We start from the raw sequence: 20,383 nt of genomic DNA, 5'->3' as shown, positions 1-20,383 counted from the left end.
GCTCCAGGGACAACAGAGAGCAGTCTTTCAGTACCCAAACAAGGGCTGTGAGAAAGGTGAGCAGGGACTATTTACAAGAGCACGTAGCAACAGGATGAGTGGCAATGGCGATAAACTAGAGCAGGGCATATTAAGATTGTACATAAGGCACAAGTTCTTTACCATGACGGCAGAAGAACACTGAACAGGCTGCCAAGGGAGGTAGTGGAGGCCCCATGCCTGGAGATCAAGGTCAGACTTGGTGGGGCTCTGGGAAACCTGATCCAGTTGGAGGTATCTGCTCACTGCAGAGGGATTGCACTAGATGACCTTTAAAGGGCCTTTCCAGCCCAACGCACTCTATGATCCTACGCACCTCCAACGCGCCGCGGGGCGCTCGGGCCCGGGCATGCGCCCGGGGGCGACTCGCCCTTAACGGCCGCCGCAGCTGTGCGGGAGGCTGCCCCGCGGCGCCCGGCCCGCCGCGCACGTGGGGGGCGTGGCTCGGGCCACACCTCTTTCCCCCTGTCAACCAATGAGCACAGTGAGGAGGAGGGACGCAGTAGAGGGCAACGCCGCCGCCTCACCCAATAGGTGGTGCGGGGGCGGCGCCGCGGCGGAGATGATGGCGGCGGCGGCAGCGGCAGCGTGGGTCTCGTCGCGGACTGGGCTGCGCCTGAGGAGGTGGAGACTGTGAGTGACGCGGCCGCCGTGCGCGGGGGGCGGGATCCGGGGACCCCCGACACCGCCTCTTCCCCCTCACCCCCCTCACCCATGCAAGCCGTGCTCGGGAGGGGTCTTGTGCCGCCTCCCCTGCCCAGACCACTGCTGTCCCCCGAGCGCTGCCAGCGTGCGCGCGGTCCGGCGGGGCCAGAGGGGTAGCGTTAGCCTGAGTGGTGGCGCCAGGCCGGACAGGGGGCTGCGGCCATGGCCCCTTAGCCGGAGTGACTGGGGTTGAGCCGCTGCGGCGTGGCGGAGCTGAGATGGGCCCAGCGGGCGGCGAGCCCCTGGTGGCCTGTGGGAGAGGCGGCGTGCCGAGGCAGGGCCGGAGTGCCGTGAGCCAGCGCTGGAGAAACCGTGGTGCCCTAGCTCCGCAGTTTCCTTGCTGGCTTGGACGGGCAGCAGCCGGCAGAACTGCATAGAGACTACAGAACAAGTCCTGTGAGGAGTGTCTGAGGGAGCTGAGGTTGTTCAGTCTGGGGAAAAGGAGGTTCTGGAGAGACCTCGTTCACACAGCGAAGTGGGGGGTGATTCGTTTACCCAAGTGAAAAGTAAACCAAGAGGAAACAGCTTCAGAATTCCAGGTTGGGCATTAGGAAAAAAATATTCTCTAGAAGATTTGTCAAGCATTGGAACAGGCTGCCTAGGAAAGTGATTGGGTCACCATTCATGGAATCATAGAATCAGTCAGGGTTGGAAGGGACCACAAGGATCATCTGCCATGGGCAGGGACACCCTACCCAAAAGCAGGCTGGCCACAGCCTCATCCAGCCTGGCCTTAAACACCTCCAGGGATGGGACCTCAACTGTCTTCCCGGGCAACCCATTCCAGGCTCTCACCACTCATGGTGGAGAACTTCATCATCATGTCCAGTCTGAAACCTACCCACCCCCAGCTTCACTCCATTCCCCCTAGACCTGTCACTACCTGATAGCCTAAAAAGTCCCTCCTCAGCTTTTCTACAGGCCCCCTTCAGATACTGGAAGGCCACAATAAGGTCACCTCAGAGCCTCCTCTAGACTGAACAGCCCCAACTCAGAGGTGCTCCAGCCTTTGATCGTCCTCGTGGCCCTTCTCTGGACATGAATGCCTCGAGTATCTGAGAGACATGTAAATAAGTTGTTTTAGCAGTAGGCTTGGCAGTGCTAGGTTAATGATCAGACAGGCTCTTTAAAGGTCTTTTCCAACCTAAACGATTCTGTGATTCTGTGAACCTCTTTATGGGTGTCTTGGCCTTTCCCACTGTCAGAAGCTGCCAGCTTCTGCTCTGTGCCTCCCTGTGAGAGGCACTGATAACATGCCACACACAGGCACAAGGAGTGTGAAAACAAGTTAGTTTCTTCCACTTAACACAAAATTGTCCTTGCTTGGCTGCCTGCTTTGGTAGTGCTCCTGCACAGGGAATGATCTGCCCATTCCAGCCCTGACCAGGTGTTTTCCCAATGGTGGACAAACAGGTATCAAGACATGGACTTCAGGGAAAAAAACAACATTGTAAATATTTGATCCTCAGGCAGGTCACTTTGCAGAATCAGTCTCTGAATGATATATGCTATGTAAAATGAGAGCTCCGACTCTTTTTTTCTCCTGGAGATATAACATGTGTGATCCAGAGGGTTATTCAGATAAGACTCATTCCCTACAAGGAATCACAGAATATTAGAGGTTGGAAGGGACCTCCAGAGATCGAGTCCAACCCCCCGGCCAAAGCAGGATCACCTAGGGTAGTCCACACAGGGATGCAGCCAGGCAGGTTTTGAAAGTTCCCTAAAAAAGGAGACTCCTCTCTGGACAGCCTGTTCCAGTGAATCCTACCTAGTCAAGGGGACAGAACTGCTTCTCAGACCCTGCTTGTGACATGTGAAAAAGCTGAGGTGATCTGTTTCCAACCATGGCACACACTGTAGAAGGTAAAACTCTTCCCAAAGGTCAGAAAAAAATGAATTATCTCTTTCACAGTATAATAGGGGTTGGAAGGGACCCAAGGAGATCATCAAATCCACCCCCCCTGCCAGAGCAGGACAATACTATCTAACACAGATCACAGAGGAACACATCCAGACAGGCCTTGAAAGCCTCCAGATGAAGAGACTACACAACCTCTCTGGGGAGCCTGTTCCAGTGCTCTGTGACCCTTACAGTAAAGAAGTTCCCCCTTGTGTTGAGGCGGAACCTCTTTTGCTGCAACTTGCACCCGTTGCTCCTTGTCCTATCACAGGGAGCAAGTGAGCAGAGCCTGTCCCCCTGCTCCTGGCCAGCCTTCAGATACTTATAAACATGTATCAAATCCCCTCTGAGTCTTTCTATAGCAGAAACCAGCAGATGCTTCCAACATAATGCTTGGAGTACTCAGCCACATTCCCAGTGCCTTGATGGACTCACTAATACTTTCTGATCAACAAAATCTCCCTCTCTGGAGCCTTTCAAAACCCACCCGCATGTGTTCCCTGTGGGGCTTGCCTTAAGTGAACCTCCTTTCGTAGGGTGGGGGTAGTGTTGGACTAGATCATCTTCAGAGGTCCCTTCCAATCCCTACCATTCTGTGACTGTGATTCTGAGATCTATGTGGTTTTAATGCCCATCCCTCTGCCCACAGGTGCATGCCTGTGTATTACTGGCAGGCAGAGAGTGACTTCTGCCAGAGTTGGCTGATTGTTGAGTCTGTGCAAATCTAAGTGAGGTTTTCAACCATGCTTCTAGAGTAAGAGCTGATTTTTTTTTTTAGCACTGATACTATGCAGGCAATCAAATGTTAATCCATTTTAATATTTAAAGCTTTAAATTCTTGTGGCCTCTGTTGAGAGGATGATACTGTAAATATTTTATAGCTGACCGACAAGAGTGTGCAGTCTGTAACATGGATGTTACCGTAAACATGTAATATTGATGTTGGTGTTCTTGGGGAACCTCAGGGGTAGACAGACTGCTTTGTGCTCTGCTAGAGGCAATGTGAGTAGCCCATAAAATCTGAACCAGGCTTTCTTGTCCACAGTATGGTATGTCTAGCACCCAGGGTCATTTTTCCAGCCCACCTCCTTCAGATTACTTTTACAACCTGTTTCTGAAGAAGATGCACTCATATCTGTGCCTTTTCCCACCTTCACTGCACTCTTTCCTCCCCACCTGTACTGGTGTAGAATCATAAATGCTATTCCTTGCTCTTTCTGGTCATGAGGAATGTTGAATATTTACACTCTAGTGAGGCACCTATGCAGTTTGAGGGCAAGCAGATGATCACATTATATGTGTATAGCACCTTGTACTAGTTTGAATCCAGCTAGAATGTTTTGGTGAGAAGAGATAGATTACAGGCTGTGGAAGGAAAAAAAAGCTGATGTCTACTTCACTCATAGGCTTACTGAGAGATACAACAAGAAGAATCAAAACATAGATAAGGCTCTTCTGCTGGGGAGCTCTGGGCTGCATCTCTAGCCTCACCCTCTGTTTCTCTGCTGTTTTTCTGATTAATCCACTTGGCTTCCTAACCCCCTGGCTAAACCTCCATTCTTCCTTGGGACTGGGGTAAGGTTGAGAGGGGTAGGGAGAAGGTGAAGGGGCAGTTTGGGAGCCCCTCCTGGGGACTCAGGTCTCTGGGAGGGCTGTTGTGTTTCTGTATTACCTTTTACCTTGTCTATTTCTGTATATACTGTAAATATCTGCTTGTATATTGTGCTGGCTGTAAATATAAGTTTCATTCATATTTCCAGAGCTGGCTGAGTCTAGTTTGGGTGATTTCCAAAGTGTGTGTGTGGGTGGAACACCCAAACCATCACACACCTATTCAGAGCTGGCAGAGGAGAGTGACAGCACGCCCACAATGAGGCTGCTGTCTCCTAGACATGGTCAGAAATGGCTTCCTTGGCTAGTGCTGCCATAGGATAGGATATGGCTGATAAACACCACAGCCCCCTCGCTTGACACTCAGGAGATGTGACAGACGCCCTGAAGTGGGAACTGCCTGCTCCTTGTCATCAGTGCTGCTATGGAGCTTGAGAGGCCACCACACAGGTGGTGACCACCGAATTTGGGGCACTCGAACGGTCAGAGACCAGAGCAGGATAAAGCACGAGGAGTCCTTGCTGGGTAACCACATAGCTGTTTTCAGCAGAGGAGAAAATACAGGGATGCCTTAAAATGTCAGCAACCGAGGTGCGTCTTGGGTGTATTTAATGAGCATCAATTTGGTATTTAGCAGGAGCTGCTGACTCCCAGCACTAGTGCTCATTGTCACATTGGTGAGCTGGGACTCAAATTACAGCAGGTACCTCCAACGTGGCCTTTCCAGGTACTGCCACCCTCTCTTTGTGCAGACATTGCTGAGCCTATTGAAGCCACTGTGCAGTGCGGCTGTGAGAATGCAAACGAAGCATTTGTGTCACTAGCAGGCAGGTGAAACCTATGGTACCCAGAGTTGCTTTTTCTTACTTGTGACATTCCTCAGCCTTTTGGGCTTTCCCTGCTCGTTTCCCTGAATTTTGTCATGTTGGAAGAAGTTCATAAAAACTCCTTCCAGCTGTTTATTAATAACAAATGCAGCTGTTCTTTCTGCTGATTTTTGTCAAGAGTTTCAGTTGGACTTTTAAAGACAATGTAGGAAAGCATTTGACTGTGAGAGCTTTCAAAGACAATGTAGGAAAGCATTCGGCTGTGAAAGCTTTCCTACTGGCAGGTCTCAGTAAAGGGCTCTCTCTTTGCCTGCTGATTATGCAGTAAGAGCACTGCACATGAAAGTTGTGACCACTTATTTGCCCTTAGCTAGCCAAACGCACATCTGCTTCACCTGTGTACAAGAGGAGTTTTTTCCACGTATATTTATTTACATGGCATGTTCAAGTCCGTTCTGTACCTGTGTGCCTGCACTAAGTCAATCAAGTGGCATCAGTAAGTTCACATCTTGGTGGAGTGCTGCAGAATATGTTATATACCTTGTGGGCACACAGAGAACAGTGTGCCAAAGGTGCAGACACCACCATGTACTAACCTTGTGTCAGATCTTGTTCAGGGACTGCTTCTGTGTCATCTAAAATTGGGAGTTACTTCTCTCATCTCTGACTACCATCTTCCTGCCCAGGAATCTACTGCTGCTCAGTCTTGTGTTTGACAGTCTTTAAGTTTGTGTCTGCTTGGCAAATTAGTAATGATGCCATTAGTAATGTGGCCAGGAGGAGGCTGCTCTCTTCTCTCAGGTGGCCAGCACCAGAACGAGAGGACACAGCCTCAAGCTACGCCAGGGGAAATTTAGGCTCGAGGTGAGGAGAAAGTTCTTCACTGAGAGAGTCATTGGACACTGGAATGGGCTGCCCGGGGAGGTGGTGGAGTTGCCGTTCCTGGAGCTGTTCAAGGCAGGATTGGACGTGGCACTTGGTGCCATGGTCTGGCCTTGAGCTCTGTGGTAAAGGGTTGGACTTGATGATCTATGAGGTCTCTTCCAACCTTGGTGATACTGTGATACTGTGATGCCTTTCATGAATTGGACACTGGAGGGTGCTAATGCAATGGGAGCTGAAATTGTTCATGTAAATTAGAGTTCCCCTTTGTTAGTTGTGAAATAGTTTTATTCTTTGTTGCAGTGTTTAAATGAAAAGACACGAATCTTGGTCCTTACCAGCAGCTGATCCTGCTCAGTGTGTGTGGAGCTATAACCAAGAATATCAATAAAGCGTTAAGTCTGGAAGGGTTTTTTTTTCTCCTGAACATCTATCCAAAAAATCACTCATTTTATGTTCTACACATTTTTATGCATGTCTTTTGAGATTATGGCCTCGGGGTGAAATTTGTTTGAAGGTGTGACTTTCTAGTGATAAAAACACTTTATCTGGCAGAACTGTCGCAAGGCATCTGCAGAATCTGTTTTTCTACAAGGTCTCTTTGGTTCCCTTAAACTAGTGTCATGTTGCTAGCGAGGTGAGAAACTCATAGTGGCTCACATCAGGAAAGAAGGAGACACCTTGAACGCTGCTAATTGAGTCCCCAGTGTTGTGATCTCTTCGGAGGTGGACCTGATGAAGCCTCAGTTTACCTTGCAACTACCATCATTGGGCTGTACACAGCCAAGCGTTCAGGATGGGGCCTTTTATCAGGCATTGCTGCTAGGTCAAGTGAAGCATGTTACAAAGTTGAGCCATAGCTCTGGTGTTTCAAACATTTTTGCAGGTTGAAGTTTTATTGGGAGGTCTTGCACCAAAGAAGGTATTACCTGTCCACACTCCTCAAGCTTTCTGCTGAACCAGGTCTCTCCTCTCCTTTGCCCTTGGCAGAAAGATACAGAGCCAACGTAAGCTCCCTGTTCTGCACTCTGGCAACTGTACTCGGCATTAAGGACTGTGAAACTGTTGCCTGAGCCAGTTCTCCTCCTGGCAGCAGTAGAGTTATTATGCCAGCTAATTAATGTTAATGAGAAGCAGGGTGCAAAGCTGAGTGTGTCCAGCTAATCGCTGCTGACACCCCAACTAATGCTAAGGTGGCTCTGGAGAGTCCTGCCTGCTCCTGTGCCTTTGTATACCTGTTAGCCCAATGAAAGCTGGTATTCATAAAGTGTTTGAGCAAGACAGAACTGGGTATAAATACACTTTCCTTAGAAGTCTTTCTTGTTCAGTACAAGTGGCAAATGAGTTATTCATTTCCCTTTGCAAATAAGTCAGGCCATCCCATCCTGGAAAATGTTGTTGCCTTGCTGTATTCTGTTGGTCAGGTTTTGTTCCTTCCCAGGTTGTGCTAGTTTGAAGCTAGCTAGAATGTTTTGGTGAGAAGAACTAGATTACAGGCTGTGAAAGGAAAACAATGGTGATGTCTACTTTGCTTATAGGCTTGCTAAGATGTATAGGAACAAGAAATAAAACCATAGATAACCACTCTCACTTGGGCTGCTGGCTGAGCTGCATCTTCCTCTCTAACCTCACCCTCCATTTGGGGCTTACCCACTTTGCTTCTTAACCTCTCACCGAACATCTATTCGTCCTTGGGACTGGGGTAAGGTTGAGAGGGGTAGGGAGAAGGTGAAGGGGTGGTAGAGAGCCTCTCCTGGGGACTCCTGGGAGGGGAGTTGTGTTTCTAACTGCATATACTGTAAATATCTGCTTGTATATTGTGCTAAGCTGTAAATAGAAGCTTCATTCATATTTCCAGAGCTGGCTGAGTTTAGTCTGGGTGATTTCTAAAGTGTGAGGGGCGGTGAACACCCAAACCATCACACAGGTGTTGCACTTTGCTTGTTTACAGTTGGTTTATTTTTTCTTTCTTTTGAAAATGTGCATAGTTTTTTTTTCTCCAGATTCCTGCTTGAGCTGAAGATTTGTATGAGCATAGGGAAAGATTTCATGGATAATGGAACTGGAATCCTCAGCCATCCTTTTCAGATAGTGTGTTGGGACCTGCTGTTCACCTTGCAAAGCTGCTTGATGGTTTATCAGAAGCAGCAGAAACATATCCAGCAGAAAGTTTGCATTTATTTTGCCTGAAGAATTTTAGTAGCCTACCAGAATAGAGTTATATGGGGATGTGAACAGGAAAGCTTTTAAAAATCACTATAGTGATTTTTAAATCACTTCAGTAACAATACTGGAGACAGTTTACTTAAGAGGCAATAATGTAGTCTAAACACATACAAAATTATGGGGTTGGCAGTGTATTTGTCTTGTTTACAAGCTTCTAAAAGAAGACCACTTCCATCACATCTCCATGCTTATGAGCAGGGAGCTGGGGATCTCCTTTTGGCATCATTTCAAGAACTGACATGCTAGCTGTGGTGCCAAAAGGATTTGCAGTTGTGCATTTTATGTAGGCAGTGTCCTAATTTATCCTGGAAGATCTTTCTCCAGGAGAGGGGATTAACAGACCTTCCACCAAACCTACTTGATCACATTGGGTTTAAGTGCTGCCAACTGTGGGATGCTGTCTTGAGACCAAATGCCACTGCTTCTTTGTGGTTCTTCATGGGAAATGAGGGCATTTATTTCCTTGGTGGATGTTCAGTGCTTTCCAGCATTGAGCTCTCACAGGCTTGTGCAGTATTTCTTGGCTACTCCTAAAGGCTAGATGGCTGGGGTTTTCATGCCTTTGGGGGAAATTGAGCAGCTGTACTTGAAGTATCTTCTCAAAGAGTCATTCTGACAAGTAAAATCCCCTTGATGCTAAGAGCTTTGTAGAGTTTCTATCAGGAACCCCTGTGTAGGATTTACACCTGCCCTCTGCTCATCAGCTGGGCTCCTAGTGGTGGTCTCTCCCTTTCTCATGCTTCCTTCAGCTCTGAGTGCCTTCGTTTGGAAGGGGCAAATACTTGATCCACCCTTGTTTTGTCAGCCAGGCTGTGCATGGAGATGTTTATCCACCCACTGCCCTTTTCACACGTCTTTCTCCCACCCTCTACAGCCACAGAGCACAGTAGGTCTGCAGAACTTCAACTGCGAGTGGGTCTAGAAGTCAGCTGCATGGTTAGTGAGCCCCTGGGTATTGAACAAGTCCTCTTTATAATTTTCTCTTTATTTTCTTGTCAGTGCTCTTTTGCCTCTCAGATCTTCCTGTGCTCTTTAAGTCTCCTGGCATCATTGGTGTAAATGGGATTTGCCCCTGTGAAGTGGGTATCACTGTGGTTGCCGGCCTTGCCTTCTCCAGCCCTTTGTGGGCCAGAGTTGACCAGATATCACAGGCTGAGTGGCCAAACTTGCTTTCTTGTCTGCTTTTTTAATTAAAAATGTTTGGCATTGTGGGTTCTGCAGCAATGAAAGGGAAATGATGAAACTTTGAAGAAGTTGAGGCACAAAGTCGATCTCTACATTTTAATGCACTCATTGCATTTAAACAGTTGATACATTTTATTATTGAGCTTTCAGGTGACCTAATTTCCCTTAGTACTGTACATTTAGCTTTATACATCTGCACCTAATTTGTAAAAAAGGACTTAATGAGAAACTTCAAACAGTTTAAATGTCAATTACAAAGAAAGCGAGGTTTTAAACTTCCAGTAATCTGTCCATATTGGTCATCGAAACATGATCCCAGGTGGATGTTAATTCAAGACAGATGGCATTCCAAAGGCACAATTACAAAGAGCTTATATATTTTCAACACTAACAAGCTGTTGCACTGTGTTGTAGCTACACTTCCAATACTGTATAACCACAATTGCAGCTTTATCTGCTGTGGGCTCGGTAGTAAAGAAGTTTGATTCCCCGCTCTTGATATTGTCAGTGGGATTTTGTGGGAGTGTTAGTTGGTGTGAAAATCTTTCATTTGCTCAGTCTGTTGGGGGTGGGGGTGGGGTTTGTTTTCATGCTTAAGTTTTTAAGAAATGTTCTTCAAAAAAAGGGAGGTGAAATATTGAATATGGGCATAACTTGACTAGCTCATCACAGACCTATTTCTGTTTCCTGGCAACTTCAGTCTTAACTGCTGCTACAGATATAATGGTTTGTTAAAATTCCCAACATCCTAGGTATTTTCAGCTTGAGAAACCTTTCAACTAACACATGTATTTCAAGGGGTTGATAGTCACTTGACTTTTGATGGTATAAATGGGAAGCAGCTTGGCTGTAGCCAGGCAGAAGTACTACACCCCTTCCTTAAGGCACTTTGAATTCTGAAAGTATTCTTAGCCCAGAGTCAGGGGTGGAGAGGCTGGACAAAGCAGGGTCAGGTAGGACTTCCCTCAGACTGAATCATCCACCTGGGATGTAGTTGATCTAGTTAAAATTTTCTCTGCTTATTTCAAGAGACCTTTAAAGGTCCCTTCCACCACAAAACATTCTATGATTCTATGTGATAAATGGCAAGGTTTGTCATAGGAGGATGTTGTGTGGTAACTAGTTAGTAGTTGAGGTGGATGGTCATTTGTGTAACTTAATGAAGAAAAATAATTTGGGATAATTTCTACTGGTTTGTTTTATTTTTATAACTGGTTTCTTTAAACCAGGTCATAAAAAAAGCAAGACTTGCACTGCTATGACTAGACAATGTTTTACTAGGCTTTAAAAATACTGTGCTGTTAGCAGCAAGATTAATAATGCCCTGCAGAAAGGTTCTTAAGCTCCTATGGGCACATGTGTGTCTTCTGAAGAAGTACTGAGAATGAAGAGCTTGTATATTCTGCTAATTTATCAGGAACAGTGTGGCCAGTAGGACGAGGGAGGTTATTTTTCCCCTGTACACAACCCTGGTCAGGCCACACCTTGAGTACTGTGTCCAATTTTGGACTCCTCAATTCAAGAGAGATGTTGAGATACTGGAATGTGTCCAGAGAAGGGTGGCAAAGCTGGTGAGAGGCCTGGACCACAAACCCTATGAGGAGAGGCTGAGGGAGCTGGGGGTGTTTAGCCTGGAGAAGAGGAGGCTCAGGGGGGACTTCACTGCTGTCTACAACTACCTGAAGGGAGGATGTAGCCAGGTGGGGGTTGGTCTCTTCCCCCAGGCAACCAGCAATAGGACAAGGGGACACAGTCTCAAGATGTGCTGGGGGAGGTCTAGGCTGGATGTTAGGAGGAAGTTGTTGCCAGAGAGAGTGATTGGCATTGGAATGGGCTGCCCAGGGAGGTGGTGGAGGCACCGTCCCTGGAGGTGTTCAAGAAAAGCCTGGCTGAGGCACTTAGTGCCATGGTCTAGTTGACTGGATAGGGCTGGGTGCTAGGTTGGACTGGATGATCTTGGAGGTCTCTTCCAACCTGGCCACAATAAGGTCACTTTGGAGCCTCCTCTTTTCCAGACTGAACAGCCCCAACTCTTTCAGTCTTAGGAGAGGTGCTCCAGCTCTCTGATCATCCTCATGTGGGTCCAAAGTAGTGCTGTGGTTTCAAAGTGAAAGCCACCACTGTAGTTACTGTGCCCTAGGCTGTAAGTGCTTCAAAGCATCTGTGAAGTTCAGGAGTTGCATGGATTTTGAAAGAAACTTAGCTGATCTTGGAGGTCTCTTCTGACCTGGTCAATTCTATGATTCTTCCACTGGAAAATGGCAAAGAAAGCAGAAAGGCTCAAACGCTTCGTCCTTGGAAGGCAGGAATGAAGCAGTCAGGTTGCGCTCTTCAGTTTTTGTTTTTCATTACTGAACATTGTAGATGTGGTTTTTGGAAGCAACTTACCCAGCTTCCTTTTTTTTGGAGCAGATGCAAGTGCTATTTAAAGTATGCAGCTCGCCAACAAGCCAATTGGACTCTTGAGCCACCCTTGAAACAAAATCTCCAATTTTAACTACAATTTTACTAGGCTTCCTGGTTTATGCAGTGGGGTTTGACTGGCCTCTAGTAATTGTTTTTAACAGGGGGGAGAGGGAGGGGAGAATAAAAAAGGATTCAAACAAAAATGAAAAACGCAACCCAAAGCTCGTTAGCACTGTGTTTGTCATGCCATGAATCATTAAATCTTCATATAAAAGCAGAAGTAATTTGTAACAAACAAAATCCTTTCCTTCTTTTTCCCCCCCCCTTTGGAAAGACTTCTGAGTTTCTGTTCAGACTGCTGAGGTACAGTATGTTTTCCAAATGTCAGCTACTATTAACCACGATAGGGGAGGAACCAATTAATGTTTTAATTAAATATTATGTATAATTCTTAAGTGTCAGCTATATTTAGTGTTGATAAGTGACTAAAATTAGGCAGAAACCAGAAGACGATAAGTAAATAGTTACATAGGGGAGTTTAAGCTGCATTGGATGCTAACATGTGTTGTGCTCAAGGGGTTTCTCCTCAGATTTTCCCACTGCTTATCAAGGTAACATACTGCAGTCTTTTTGTTTAGATCAGGCTTCACTTTGAGAGTTAACTAATTGTTTGAGCCCAAGTGGGAAACTTTCTTGCACCTGGAAAATTAGGAGAGCAAAAGCAAGAGACATGTCCGCATCCTTTCCCTGGTGGTTCTTCACCTGTGAATTTGAACTGCAGTGGTAATAAAAGTTTTGTGGACCTCATTTTATGTGAGATCATTAAGCAACGGGAGAATTCAGGGCTAGCTGCCCTTCATAATTCAGGACACTGAAAGGTGCCATTTATAAGCTTAAAGTGCCTGCACAGGAAAGCAAAACAGGCTTGTAAAACCCGCACTCCAAGCCCTGAAAGGGAACTAGTTTGCACTGCTGGGTTGCAGCGTTGGACTGGCAAAATTGCAAAGGTGGTGAGGGTTTGGTTTAATAAAAAAATGGGAAAACACCTGCCTCTACCAGTTAATGTGATAGCCTGGGTTTTCACACTTCTTCTGTTAATATATCCTTTTGTCCAAAAAAAAACCCCAAACATTACAGGCAGTGATCCCAGTCATAAACCTCATCAGTTGTACTACCCAGATGTTGGTCTTATTATCTTTACTACTACAGACTACTGTGTTGCTGAGATGCTAATTTGGCTATAAAATATATTTTTTTCTGACTTTTTAATATTTTGCAACTGGTGACCCATGCCCAAGGAATTATTTTTAGGGAGAGATCTTGCCTCCTTACTGGCTGAGAAGGAGTAACAGCGTGAAAAGGAGTAGCAGCATGCACAACACTTGAAATGAAGAGAAGTCTTTAGCAAAGTGGGTGATATGTCAGCATATATGGTTTAGTTAACTGGATAGGGCTGGGTGATGGGTTGGACTGGATGATCTTGGAGGTCTCTTCCAACCTGGTTGATTCTATGATCCAGTTTTCATAAAGCTGACTGTTAAGGCTCTGAATACGGAATGTAATCTGGTAAATATATAATATATTGCATCTTTATGGACCTGGAAAGCCTGAAAGGCACTAGAGCAGCAGCCCAAGGAAACACTGAGTCCAGTGTTGATTCTCAGGGCAGGTATTGCTTTCCCTATGTGCTCCTCTGTTACTCCTCAAATGAGCTGGAGCAATCATTTCTATGTTTATGACCAAAATGTAGCAATTGCTACCCGGAAATGAGTGTGTAATCTTAAATGGCTGGGGCTGATCTAAGTCTAGACAACATAGCCTCCTTAACACCCCATGACTAAAGTTACTTGAGTGCCAGTGTGCACTGTCAGAGCCTAAATTCCCATGAAGATAAGACCTAACTGCACATCATCAGGTGTGCCTGCCACATCTTTGTTTTATTATTGTTTTAGTTCAATACCTGTGTGTTTATGCATGCTGATTTCAGCAGCAACTGGCTATCCAGTGTAGCATCCAAAGTGTCCTCCCTCTATATGTTAATCACATAGGAGCCAGAGAAGGGGCTGTACTTCAACAGTGTACTGAATCACAGAATCAGTCAGGGTTGGAAGGGACCACGAGCATCATCTAGTTCCAACCTCCCTGACATGCTCAGGGACACCCTACCCTACACCAGGCTGGCCAAAGCCTCATCCAGCCTGGCCTTAAACACCTCCAGGGATGGAGCCTCAACCACCTCCCTGGGGCAGTCTCTCACCCCTCTCATGCTGAACAACTTCCTCCTCGCGTCCAGTCTGAACCTACCCACCTCCAGCTTTGCTCCATATTGGTGTTACTCCATTCTCTGGTGCTGCTTTTTTTTTTTTTGGCCTGGATTGAGATGCTTGGGGCCTAAACCCCTGCACTAAGTCTTCCATGACCCTAGGGCTTTTGCAGAGTCAACTGCAAGACTCAAAACATTTTTATTTACTATTAAAAGCCAGTTATGTTTATGTTTAGCTAAGTGCTCTGATGCCTGTGGACATACAGTTATTTGTCAGCTTGGTTCTTTTTACTTCACAGTCAAGAGGTGATAAGCATACTTGACTCTTTGCAAGTAGTTTTGTTGCTTTCCACTTGGGTTTCTTCAGATGGATGGGAGTTGAGGTTTTCCAGTGCTCTGTAGGGACATGGCAGCATCCTTGTTACTTACATGCTTCCTTTGTGAAGGTCATACAACTTGAGGGGGCATGCCAGCAGCCTATTTTCAGTGACCTTTTTTTGTGGGGTTACCATTTAATTTCTCTAATTTGTAATGCATTTCTATTTTTTGTGGGTTCATTTACTTAAGTTTTACTTATGAATGCATGTTTTGTGGGCTTACTGCATTGAACATTCGCTCTTCATTATTTTGTTACATCTGTACCAACACTAAAGCACTGAAGGTGGGTTGGGGTCCTTACCAAATAGTGTCTTCAGCATACTGAAAGGATAAAATCTGTTTCCTTACTAACTGTTTCTTTTGAAAAGTTGATAGATGTGAAAACCATTTAACAGCTGATTATTCTTTTCCCCTCTTTCCTGTTAAGCTTAAGCTACCAAGGAAATCTTCCTACTGCTACACACTGCAACATGTCAGAAACACCATTACGCTGTAGTTGCATCATTATCTAAAGGAAAAATTGAGTGCAGATTTGAGGTCGACAAGTGATGAAAGTAGCCCTGAGGTTGTCAATTAGAAAGCGAAGGCCTGGAATTGATAAGTTAATGGCCAGTTCCCTTCTCACCCCTTAGCTTTGCTGCCTGCTCCTGCCTCACCTCACAGCAGCTTTACTGCTCAGAACATAAAGAAGAGGTTCCCGTTGGTTTGTGTCCCAAAATTTATGCCACTAATATGATTCACTTAAAGACTCGACTGGTTGCAATGTTCTTATTATGGGCAGATATTTAAACAAGAGGAAAGGAGATGCAGAGAGTAGAAAATAGTATCTCAAAATTATACCCCCTTTTTGCCCTTTTTTTCTCCCCCTTGTTTAGTTGTTGAACCCTTAACTGTTGTTTCAGACCACCCTCCTGCAGTACACACATTTATCAGCAGCACATAATTTAACTTCTACTGTATGTTTATTTGCAGGCTTCAGAACCTAAAATTAATAGCAGCCAGTTTCAGCCTGTGTGCTCCTGTTGAAGGCAAAGGGTGACATGTGTGTGTGGGTTTGTTTTTTTCCTGAAGGGATATATTGACTACCAAAGTTTATGTTATAATGTAATGTAATACATAGTGTTTCTATTTTACTTGGACAGGAGGGAGTTAACATGTCATTTCTCCTAAGGAGCACATGGGTGTAGGTAAATAGGTAAATTATGGAAAGTAATAAACAGGGTTTATTCAAATTTTAGTCATTCTTGGTGGCCTGTGTTGTGAGAATATCAGTAACTGTACCAAAAGAGCTTTAAAGTAGCACTAGAAGTAGAATATAGTTTGAACAGGCAGTGTGCAAAGCAAACCTGGAATCTATTTTCAGTTTTAGAAAGCTTTGTGCACAAATATGAGTTTTTAGGACTTGTAAAAGGTCACAGCTTGAGGTTTTCTGCTCGTGACACAGCTGCTTCAGTGACAATAAAAATCCAGGTTTTCCACATAGCCTTGTCTTAACCTAGAGCAGATAAGTCATAATCATGAGTATTAGATGGTAGTTTAATTTCTAAGCACATTCAGGTTTTTGACCTTTCTGGTGGTTTCACAGCAACCAGCAAACATTTTCTTGGACAATAAAAAAAAAACGCAGTTGCTACTTACCTGCCACAGTCAAATAGAACAGGGAGCTCTGAGCATGGATTGCTGCTCAGGAATCCCTCTCTCTTCCACCCAGATTTCAATACATAAATCTCAATAAGTAAATTTCAATAAGTAAATCTTATTCTGGCTTAATTCACATGAAAAGAGAGGTGACACTGTATTAATTCCATATCGGATGGTGCTGTCTCCACCTGATGTGCTTGCTGTGCCCAAGACCCATGCAGCAGAGCTCTTCCTTCCAGTGCCTCACTGGAGAGCTATTTTCCAAAAGCACACGTTCCTTCTGTGCTGTACTTTGTACTTCACATTAGATGTCTCATAATATCCATGAATAATGAAAATACACAATGACATTTTTAATGGGAGGTTTTGGGGTTTTTTTACATATTGTGACTGAGGTGCTTGTAGTACTACAGGATAGCAACAGGTCACTGCAGGAGGTTGTCTCAAAATGTAGTACTAACATTGTACCTAGTTTAGCCTGACCAGTTATCACACCTACTTTAAAACGTAGTTTTAGGGTTACTTCTTAGGTTGGACTTTTCCTTGGATTGCAGTTTTGTCTTTCTGAGTATCTTCTCTAGTTATCTTTCAAATGAGGTTCTGAAAGTCAGTGGTGCTGGGTCAGCAAAGCTTGTCTTCTAGGGGGATAGTCATCTCTTTTTGGACTTTGCTTCTCTTAGCCTCTTTCACATATTTTTATATACCAGTCATCCAGCAGGACTGTTGTGCAAGGTATGTTCACATGCCATATGAAGCAAGTCAGCCAAATTTTAGTGGAACTGCCCTGCAAAAGGGACACCAAGGCAAAAAATCTCCCCCACTTTCAGTGGCTTGCTGCAGAATGTTGGTCTCTTACCTTTTGGTCTTTCCCCCATGACCCTCAATCCCATCCATTCTGGTTTTGGTTGTTCATAGTGTCTTCATGGTACTCTTTCAGTCTGATGCTCCCTCTCTTCACATCTGTTTCTTTACTTTTGTTATATCTTAAGTATATCCACATGTCTGTCTAGCATGGAGGAAAATCTGACTGGTGTGCTTTATACTCACCAATTTACACTAGTAACTTAATTACTTCCACACCATGTGAAGCACATAGGTGCTAGCTGGTGCCCACCTTAGGGTGAAGGCTGTGATGGTCTATGGAGAAGTTACAGGTTGAATTGGTCTTTTACCTCTGTTTCCCTACCTAAGGAGGAAAGATTCTCATTTTAAAGAGGAAAAATGTCTTTGTTTGCAGCAGGGCTCGGTCCACAGAACTCTTTGGCTCTCTGGAAGTTTGGTTGCATTGGATTACTTTTGTCTGAATGTATAGAGCTTTCTAGGGATAAAAATCAAAGAGGTTCCCTTCCACCCACACATTTAACTTTTACTGACAAATACAGCCTGAGCAGTGCTTCTTCCCACATGAGTGTTAGGAAGCCCAAAGCTCCTGCCCTGCCTCGCATTCATCCACACTTCAGACTGGACACGGGGAGGAAGTTCTTCATCACGAGAGTGGTGAGAGCCTGGAATGGGTTGCCCAGGGAGGTGGTTGAGGCCCCATCCCTGGAGGTGTTTAAGGCCAGGCTGGATGAGGCTGTGGCCAGCCTGATCTAGGGTAGGGTGTCCCTGCCCATGGCAGGGGGGTTGGAACTAGATGACCCTTGTGGTCCCTTCCAACCCTGACTGATTCTATGAATGTTGGGAAGAAATCAAAATTCCTTCCCCAGAAGTGGTGTGGCATTTCCTATTTTTTTTTTTCATTATTATATGGAATCTTAAAATAGAGAAGAGCTTGTCTTGATACAGTAATTAGAAACATATGGAATGAACTAAAACTTGTCTTACACACTAGAAATAGGAAAAAAAAGGCAAAGACAGTGCTTGCACAAAAGTATGTTCAGAGTGAGAAAGCTGACTTGGCATTTCCATATTTTTAATTTCTGAAGCAAACTTTAAGGCCACTGTTGTCTTTATGCAGTCAAGATAGATTTTCTCTGAGTATGTCTGAAATCATACACAAATCAGTTAAATTAACTTTGGTTTGAAGGCCAGTATTGTCAATTAAGGCACACGCAATAGCATGTAAATTGTCATCCCACAGGAACTTGGCAGCAGTGTTCCTGAACAAGGTAAATCAGAAAATGAATATGCAATCAAAAGGCTGCATTTCTTTGGGCAGTTCTGGGTTGTCTCTTTTTAATTAGCTTCTTTGATTAATTTTGCCTGGAAAATGATCTATTAACCTTAAGATATAACCCACAAATAGTAGAATCTAAAAAAAAGAAAGAAAAATTAAGATAGGAGTCACCATCCCTGGAGGCATTCAGAAAAAGACTGGATGAGGCACTTAGTGCCATGGTCTAGTTGATTGGATAGGGCTGGGTGATCCACATCCACATAGAATCATCCAGGTTGGAAGAGACCTCCAAGATCATCCAGTCCAACCTAGCACCCAGCCCTAACCAATCAACTAGACCATGGCACTAAGTGCCTCAGCCAGTCTTTTCTTGAAGACCCCCAGGGACGGTGCCTCCACCACCTCCCTGTGCAGCCCATTCCAATGGGAAATCACTCTCTCTGTGAAGAACTTCTTCCTATACCTACCCTGGCACAACTTGAGACTGCGTCCCCTTGTTCTATTGCTGGTTGCCTGGGAGAAGAGGCCACCCCCCACCTGGCTACAATGCCCCTTCAGGTAGTTGTAGACAGTAATAAGACCACCCCTGAGCCTCCTCTTCTCCAGGCTAAAAGTTGGGCTGGATGATGTTGGAGACCTCTTCCAACCTGGTTGATTCTATGATGGTTTGTGTTTGTTACTGTAATCTGAGACTGTATAAAATAACATTCATTATGTGCTAGTGATGGCAAAATGAAATAGGTTTGAGGCAAATGCAAAATTTCTGGGGCAAATGAGCAACACTTTGGGCCTTTCTGCTACTGTAGACCTCAAAGGAGTCAGTTTAGAAGAGAAAGACATTGAAGATTTTTTAACATGTTAGATGCTTCCAGTTTGGTTTTTTTTTCCCCAGACTTCTTTCACTCTGTTCTACAACTAATAAAGATACTTATTTCCTGGAATTTTTAATCAAATATTTGAGGTGTAGGTCTTGCTGCTTTCTGCCACTAGTAATGGTAACACTGGCACATTGTTCCATGCAAGAAATAAATACATGCCGAAACTAAATGATAAGCAAAGAGCTGAGCCCTGAGTCAATGAGGTGGTAAAAACTTAGTGATGAAGAAGCAAATCATAGAATCATAGAATCAACCAGGTTGGAAGAGACCTCCAATATCATCCAGTCCAAGAACAGCTTTCAAAATCCGTGCCAACTGTGTTTCCTCTTAAAAATACCTGTATTAAAAGCTTTCTCTAACCTGCTGAAATCATAAAAAATAACAGACAAAACTGAAACATCACATCCAGGTTGTGGGTCAAACCATTCCAACTGATGAAAGTTACTGCCTAAATTCTGAGAACCCAAAGTATTTGAAGTACTGTGTTGGTTTGGGGATCAGTAGTTTCTTCTGCGAGTGCCAAGAGAGTATTTTCTTCAGTATATTCAATTAGCTCAGTTAAATTACTAATTTATTCTAACTTGACCAACTGGGAGCTGAACAAAACAGAAAACTTGTTCTTCCCTACCAGTCTTTGACTAAAAGCTAATTATGAGGGGATTAGATTTGCTAATACTACAATATTGAATATTGTACTGAATTGGTGCTAATTCCAGCTAATACCAAGTTGCTTTTACTGGTCATTTTAAAACTGAATCACTATTTTTCTTTAGAAGGCTACCCTCTCTAAGACAGTGCTATGCAACTGATAAACCATCTCACTGCATTTTAAGTTGTAACATAAATCATAACTAAACACAAAGGGATCAGCTAGTTAATAAGAACTGTGCCATACACAATTTCCTAACAAAAACAGTAAAATTAATCTGGGAAAAAAATGTGTAATGAGGTACAGGAAAGCTTAAATATGTATCAGCACAGCTACTCTGTCCTTCTGGCTAGCAATAAGGAGTGCCAAATTTAGTGTCAAAGCTATGTTTAGATACAAAGCAGCATACTTCAGTGGTTACAAACTGAGAATTAACCTTTTCCCAAGAAAATAACTAAAATGTTCAAATGGGAAAACAAGACTGAAATTAATTTAACTCAAGGTTTCCCACTTGGTAGTTTAAGTGGTTATTTTCCAGTAAGTGGCTTAAATTATTTCATCCTGCTGAAAAGTCAGCCAGCAGTGTGCCCAGGTGGCCAAGACAGCCAGTGGCATCCTGGCCTGCATCAGGAATGGTGTGGTCAGCAGGAGCAGGGAGGTCATTCTGCCCC

General features: G+C 44.6%; 1 protein-coding gene across 6 annotated transcripts in view; it reads left to right on the top strand.

Moving 5' to 3' along the window:
• The first annotated feature begins 588 nt into the window (after positions 1 to 588).
• The window catches only part of CLYBL (citramalyl-CoA lyase), a 229,700-nt gene continuing 209,905 nt past the window's right edge, over positions 589 to 20,383 (top strand). For all 6 annotated transcript variants that reach the window (XR_010302386.1, XR_010302387.1, XR_010302388.1 and 3 more), the window contains exon 1: positions 589 to 672. Coding sequence is in view for 3 of the 6 variants with exons in the window: in XM_064143835.1 (XP_063999905.1) it covers positions 602 to 672 (71 nt within the window). In the remaining 3 variants the exon portion in view is untranslated. The remainder of the gene's footprint in view (positions 673 to 20,383) is intronic.

The sequence above is a fragment of the Pogoniulus pusillus genome, chromosome 5, assembly GCF_015220805.1.
Source record: "Pogoniulus pusillus isolate bPogPus1 chromosome 5, bPogPus1.pri, whole genome shotgun sequence".
Classification (NCBI taxonomy): Eukaryota; Metazoa; Chordata; class Aves; order Piciformes; family Lybiidae; genus Pogoniulus; species Pogoniulus pusillus.
The sequence above is the reverse complement of the archived record's forward strand: the minus strand, read 5'-3'. Positions and strand labels throughout refer to the sequence as shown.